Source organism: Silurus meridionalis, chromosome 12, assembly GCF_014805685.1.
Source record: "Silurus meridionalis isolate SWU-2019-XX chromosome 12, ASM1480568v1, whole genome shotgun sequence".
In the NCBI taxonomy this organism is placed as follows: Eukaryota; Metazoa; Chordata; class Actinopteri; order Siluriformes; family Siluridae; genus Silurus; species Silurus meridionalis.
This window is the reverse complement of record NC_060895.1, coordinates 6,758,939-6,766,334: the sequence shown is the minus strand read 5'-3', so window position 1 is coordinate 6,766,334 and position 7,396 is coordinate 6,758,939. Positions and strand designations below refer to the sequence as shown.

The 7,396-nt window shown below is 37.3% G+C and overlaps 1 protein-coding gene across 1 annotated transcript; it reads left to right on the top strand.

The window, feature by feature from the left end:
• The first annotated feature begins 1,376 nt into the window (after window positions 1-1,376).
• tubd1 (tubulin, delta 1) lies at window positions 1,377-7,207 on the top strand. Its single transcript, XM_046863025.1, has 8 exons — window positions 1,377-1,657; window positions 2,892-3,039; window positions 3,313-3,529; window positions 3,612-3,843; window positions 6,313-6,477; window positions 6,569-6,697; window positions 6,781-6,964; window positions 7,055-7,207. The coding sequence occupies exons 1-8, from the start codon at window positions 1,507-1,509 to the stop codon at window positions 7,155-7,157; spliced, it is 1,329 nt and encodes a 442-aa protein (XP_046718981.1). The 5' UTR covers window positions 1,377-1,506; the 3' UTR covers window positions 7,158-7,207.
• Window positions 7,208-7,396: the final 189 nt, after the last annotated feature.

Genomic DNA, 7,396 nt, shown 5'->3' with positions numbered 1-7,396 from the left:
AGATGCAGTTTGCTAGTTATTATAACGTTATTGTACCCCTGCAAGATGGCCCAAGTGCTGTACACTCAAATTTTGTTTGGTGAAAACAATAGCTACAAGCATTGCTTACTCTGAAACCTCGATACAGATTCTTTGACCCCAGCAACACATGATGTGACGACTGAAATCTGATTGGATTAAAACTCCAACATATACAGACACTCAGCTGCACAAGTAGAGAAAAGCTATGAAATGAAGTGTATAAAATATTGGGAATAATTTAATATATAATCATGGATAAAATGTGTTAAAAAAAAAAAACTGGCCCTGACAGCACACCACTGCATTATAATTACAAAGGAAAATAATTTTGTTTACACCAGGAACATATGAATGATTATTAGGGCTAGGTGATTTGCCAAAACATTTTTGTATCATGAAAGTTGTTTCGAAAATTTGTAGATATTATATGTATTTCTCAATGATTTTGTATTTGCTCTAGAATAATTAAACCAAAAACTTGGTTTTAGCTTGCCGGTTTGGCTTGTTCACATGTCAGAAAGTAACCATGAAGTGAATTATCAGCTAATGCAAATTATGTCTGGGTCATTAGCAGCTACTTAAACTCAGGGGTTTTCCAAAATACTGAGAGGTAACATTTTTGGTTATTTTTGGAAATGCAACCCTAATGTAAATTTTCACCTCCTTTTGTTCTTATACTGTTCTCACATTGCAACAGAATGATTCATTAAAATATGTTTGTTCAGGGATGATAGGCCGAGCAGATTTTGAGCAGATGAATAAGAGGCTCGTGGTCCACAGACTTCAATGAATTGCTGCTTGAGATGGGGAAAGAGCAGTGCAGCGGAATAAAGTGCAAACCCGAAACGATATGAAATGAATTATACTGGGAATAATTTAATATATATTCATGAACAGAAATAGATTAAAATGTAAATCAGTAATTCTAATAAAGCTTAGACCAGCATAGAAGGCCTTGCTGGGCCCACTACTGACTTTTGGAAATTTAATGTATGTATGTACAGTCAGGTGTTTTCTGGTTCTATTAAAAACAGTTTAGTAATTAAATTAAAAGACTAACTCAGACATATCTCAGGTTTTTCCGACGGAGTCAGATGATTTGGCTTAGCTAACCGACTCTTTCAGCTCTCAAACGGTTCTCTGCCATTTTGTTTCAACCCGGACAAATTTGGCGACAATTTGTTTAAAGATTTCCCTCCGAATATATAATAATAACATAGATATGATCATGTATTTTAGTGCGACGGTAATTACGTTGTTCGCATCCATAAAAAACAACAACAAATAGAATAATAATGAAACGACTCATATATGTCTTTACACAACGTTCGTGTAAAGGAGTCGACTCAATGAGCCGAATCTTTCGCGACGCCACGTGATTAGTTGCTAACAATGTCATGTCCTCTGTCTGGGGGTAGTTTGTAGTCAAGCAATAAGATGTAGCTGGTTTTCTGGAGTGGTCGAGGTCGTTCTCTAGCTCCTAACATGTCGGTTGTGACAGTGCAGTTAGGTCAGTGCGGAAATCAGATCGGACCGGAAGTGCTCAGTACTGTGTATGAGGACTCCACTGGAGCACATGCAAGAACCTACAAAGAGTGCAGCTATGAGAGGTTCTTCAGGGAGGATGCAGAAGGAGGTAAATTGAACTGCTAATGTGTCAGATGAACTTATTTTAGAGGTTTAACACGTCTGAACGCGTGTGACCGAAATTATTCGGACACCCCCTCATCATACCTCTATGTACCTTTCTTTATAAAACTAGAATCACAGAATGCTATAATCTGTTAGTATGCTGTAGCATTGTAGATGTTCCCTTTACTTGGAGGACCAAACCTGTTCCAGCCAAACAATATCCATGTCCATGAAGCAGGTCTGGTCAAGAGGAAGATCTCGGGCCTCAAGCATGCAAAAAAAACGTTTGGGATGAAATGACTGCATGCCAGACCTCCTCACCTTTCTTCATTACATCCCATTTTTATATGTATAGCACTTGTAACATTGGGAATTGTCCCAAAGCAGCTTTACAGAATGAAACAATTGACAAATATATCTTTTACATTTATAAATCAGTCCATATAAGTTTATTCCTCAAGTTTATATAAACCCATTCCGAGGTTGCACCAGCTCCAGTCGTGTCCCACCTCATGAAGATGATAGACCTTCAAAGAAGAAAATGCCGACCCGGCAAACATCACGAGAAGTACCAGCGCCATTTGGATCCCACTTCATGTAGAGTTTGGACATTGGTCCTCTTTGAAGGTTTAAAGGCTCTGGAATGGAGGAGCCAGTGTTGGATCTATGATGATCTCAAATGTTGAGCTATTTTATCAGTTGCTCAGTAGCTCCTGGTTCCAGAACATCAAATGACTGTATAAGAATGTGAAAATGTATGTAAATGAAAATGACTGTCAAATGAATATAAGGTTTTCTTTTGAGTCCGGTTCCTTTTAAGGTTTCTTCCTAAAACCAAGGGAGTTTTTCCTTGCCACAGTCACCCCCATGCTGCTCATCAGGGATAAACACACACCATTCACCTTAATTCTTAAATTCTGTTTTGAGACAATGTTCATTGTGAAAATCGCTACAGAAATAAACTTGGAAGTTTAGCCCTAATAAGCAAGAGTTGACCGTGGCAAGAAAATCTCCCTCAGATGGTAAGAGGAAGGAACCTTGAGAGGAACCAGACTCCAAAGGGATCCCATCCTCCTGAGTGACACTGAATGTCCATTGTCTATATCTTTCCCACTACTGCAATCATGTGCTTTCGGGGCAGAAATGTGTAGCTGCAACCCTCCTATATCTGTTGAATTACATTTGAGGATTGGAGGTTATTATAACATTCTGGTGTGTGTTGTGCTTTTTTTTTGTAGCGCTGGTGGCACGCGCAGTTCTTATTGACATGGAGCCCAAAGTAATTGCCCAAACCATAGCAAAGGCATCAGGTTCAGGAAAATGGAGATATGGGGAAAAAAGTCACTTCTGCCAGAAACAGGGCTCTGGAAACAACTGGGCAAATGGGTAAGAGGATTGTAGTGTGTAATATTTTAATTTGTGTATAGTGTCTTACTGTATACTATTCTGTTTATGACAATTCACTGATTTGCATTGGCACATTGCCATTAAAGTTAACGATCTGATCGATTATAAAAAAGTGTGCATCAGATACAAGTTGGCATAAAAAAATAAACATTTTTATTGGTAAAAACAAATTCATTTATATATAATAAATAGATATGCTAATTATTTGTACCATATTGAAATGCATCACATCACGTCATTACTGTTCGGTAGGTACTATGTTCATGGCCCTCAACACAAGGATGTCGTGGAAGATCTGGTGAGGCGGGAGGTAGAACGCTGTGATCGGCTTGCAGGAATATTCGCCATGATGAGTGTGGCAGGAGGTACTGGTTCTGGAGTGGGCACCTATGTCACCCAGTGTCTACGAGACACTTATCCACATTCGTTTATTCTTAATCACCTGACATGGCCCTATGGAACAGGAGAGGTAACCCTGGTCACACGTTCTTATTAAATTGTCTACATTTTTTTGTTTCATTAGTTCTCAGAATGTTCTCGTTTTCCGACAGGTGATCGTGCAGAACTACAATTCGGTTCTCACCCTGTCCCGACTCTACACGCTCTCCGACGCTCTCGTGGTGCACGAGAATGACACGGTTCACAAAATCTGCAGCCAGCTGATGAACATCAAGCACATCTCTGTGTCCGACCTTAACAAGGTGATCGCTCATCAACTGGGTAGCATGCTGCAGCCTGCATACACCACTGACTCGCCTGCTCACTACAGCAGAAACCCAATAGGTAATACAGTTCAACATGCTGGTCTGTGTTTTATATATGGGCGTTCAAGTTAAACCGGGACTTGCAATTGTAAAGGTTTAAAAATGAATCTTAGTGTGGCGGTACTACACGCAGTAGTGAGAGGCTAGTGTGTCTTATTACCGATAGGTGGCGCACACCGTTAATCAAGATGGCAGAAAACAGTGTTACTGTACGCATGAAACAGCGTGTGGTGGTGAATTTAGTTGTGAACGAAGACGTAAAACCCGTGAATATCTATAGATACTCACAGAAAAAGGCTGTATGTCCATTGGTGATGTTTCCTGATGACCAAGTGAAGAAGGTTGTCCTAGGATGGGTCAGGCGCACTGACAAATCTGTCCATGCTGAATCTTTCCAGGCATCAGTTAAACACTAGGATTAGTGTATAAATGTAGCAGGGGAGTAAGTTGACAAATTAACGCAGTTTTCATTTAAAATTTGTCCTTTTACTTTATAAACACAAAAGTCCCGGTCTGACGTAAACGCCCTGTGTAAGTGTGTAAATATATATACATATATATCTATTAGGGCTGTTAATTTAAACACGTTACCCCAAATAAATTTTAACGGCATTCGTTTTATTAGAGCGTGCCATGTGCATTTCCGTTTGAAATGTTTTATTGGAAATTAAAAAAAAATATAAAAGATTTGAAATTAAAACTTTCAATGCGACACATTTATTTACGACGTCCTCTCTTTACTCGGACATTCAAAATTATTCTTCAGTGGCGTTTATTTATTTATTTTGATCACCAAACATTTGCAGCAAGTTTTAAATCCTGCACCAAAAACCAGCCATAATGCGCACATCCGGCAATCAAAGCAGTCCGTGTGGAAACATAGCACGTTATAATAATTAATAGTAATAATAAACATACATTTGCATAAAGGATCAATATTTGTCCATGTTGATTTAGAGTATTAAAAACTTGAAACGTATTAATTTCTGATACATTTAGAGCAGATAAAAATGTCAAAATGCGATTAATCATGATTAAATATTTTATCAATTGACAGCCCTAAAATATATCATTTATTTACTTACTAGATGGTAATTTGTTGTTTTCTGTACAAACCGCATTTTTTAAGTCACTGTTCCGTACAATTTCAGTACAGTTTGGGGGAATGCAAAACCTAAAATAACCTGTAGTTTTTAATTTGTTATTAATGCAATTTTCTACTATTAACATTCGTGAACATCAACAGTTTACATTTATAAAACTTTTAAATCAAATGCCTGCTTTGTTAAATAATGTATAAAATATTTGTTCATTAAAAAAAATAATACAAGAAAAAAATCATATTTAATAATTTATTTTATTAATAATTTATTTATAAAAATAAAATATATAAAAAATAAATAAAATAAATCAAATGAATGCAATACACTGATTGAATGGATTGAATTAAGTAATTACATAAATTGGCACACATTAAATAAATGAAATAATTAAATTAAATATTTACATTTGTTAGAGCCCATTTTTGGTGTGTGTGTGTGTGTGTGTTCTACTTAACTGTTTTACTTCATTCAGCACACTTTAACAACATGCTTAAAACATTCCTTCATTTATTCACTCCCTCGATATGTGGAATTTTAACGGTGTTCTCCTTTTACGAGAAACTCTTGAAGCTGTACATAAAAAGATATGCTACAGATCGTATTTCCGGTACGGCGTGACTGGTTACAGTCACACTGCGCTAACTTGATTTTCTTTTATACCCCTGGCATTGTTGTGTATCTTTTCAAGTTTAACAATATTACAACGTTACATGTCTTGACCCTACTGAAAGCCCTGTACTGCAACTGTGTAAAATATATATAAAATGGAAAAAAAAAATTCCACCATAAAGAAATAGCACAATAAAAAACCTTTAAAATGTATTTCCTGCATTAACAGGATTAACATAATACAGGGTCAAATACGCAGGAAATGTTATTAACACGGTATACTGAGATTTTCCTCTGTGTGCCCTTTTTACACCGAAGTACTTATTTGGACTTGCTTTTATTTGCAGCATGTTTGAAATTATATTTGATGAATTATTTATTTCAATTTAAATATTGCTAGAAGCCATATTTAGGGGAAATATTAGGGGGAAAAAAATTTATGGAATTCAACTAGTTTTTCCTTGGAAAGAGTTTCTTAGAGTTCTTTCGAAATATTTTGTACATGAAACCTGGGTTAGTTGTGTAAAAAAAAAAAAAAAAAAAACACCTCTCAAACAACTAATACTCAATGTCCTGTTTCTCAAGAATCTCTTTTGCGATTGCACAATTTTCTACACCCTCTGCTGTTACTCGCCCAGTGAAAACAGCCTTGTGACTTACACAGACAAAGGCATAGCCAAAAGAAACGTGTCCATATACAACACAACAGAACAATACAAGCAACAGACTGCAGCTCGTAGGTGTGGTGTCATGTGATGTGTTCGTGTTTGTTCCAGGTGAAATGCTGAGCTCCCTGGTGTGTCATCCTGAATACAAACTGCTCAGCATGTTGAACATACCTCACATGGCTCAGACATCTCTGGAGTACAGTGCCTACACCTGGCCCGGACTGCTCAAGCATTTAAGACAAATGCTTATCGCCAATGCCAGGATGGAGGAAGGTGAACACTCGCAATGTACACACACACACACACACACGGTCACTGGAAAAGGTTTTTTAACGACGATCAGATAAAATGACTATACGTTTAGGTATCGATTGGAAAGTGTGTGTGCCGTCGAATAGAGCAGAGGGCGGAAGAAACCCGCACGTGGGCTTCAACAGATCCCTCTCTAACCTTCTAATACTCAGGGGGAAAGAGGTTTCCTCTGCGGATGGAGGCAAGTACGCGAGATATATAAGGTTGTAAGAAAAGACTAATTATGGTGCTTTTAATTATGGGATTTCTTTTTTTAACGATCAGGAGCTTTTAAAGAGTCTGGACTGTACGTGCCGTGGCTTCCAGCAGATGGCACTTTCCATACATGGCACTCCCCTGTGCCATTCAGTGGCTATGAGAAATTGGCCACTTTAATCAGCAATAACCAGTCACTTTTAAATCCTCTGGATAATATAGTTCAGAAGGCCTGGAACATGTTCGCATCGAGGTACCAAGAACCCAAATGATCATATAATAGAGGTCATTTTATTTTACTTTTCTTTGGAAACTTATTTTTATATATTTTTTTCCTGAACAGGGCGTATATTCATCAATACACCAAATTCGGGATTTCAGAAGATGATTTTCTTGAAAGTTTTACCATGTTGGAACAGATTCTTTCCAGCTACACCCACCTCTGAAACGACCTCAGGACTTTGAATAACTTTTACATAAAAATGTTTGTTTTCTACAAGACGTATCAAGATTTAAATAAAAATCACCAGGAAGAAAATATGAAGCACAAAGACTTTTATTCAGCATGTTGCCCTATTTCTTTTAATCACATTTAATCATCAACATTTAAATGGAATATTCGTTTTCATTGGTTCAAGGTGCGTCAGTTACCACAAACCAATCCCCCCCCCAACCCACAAGTAAA

Bases quoted from the DNA above. Each gene is read 5' to 3' on its own strand.
- tubd1 (XM_046863025.1), top strand. From the start codon at position 1,507: ATGTCGGTTGTGACAGTGCAGTTAGGTCAGTGCGGAAATCAGATCGGA. The intron at 3,040-3,312 runs GTAAGAGGATTG...ACTGTTCGGTAG, and splicing joins GGAAACAACTGGGCAAATGG to GTACTATGTTCATGGCCCTC. The intron at 6,965-7,054 runs GTACCAAGAACC...TTTCCTGAACAG, and splicing joins TGGAACATGTTCGCATCGAG to GGCGTATATTCATCAATACA.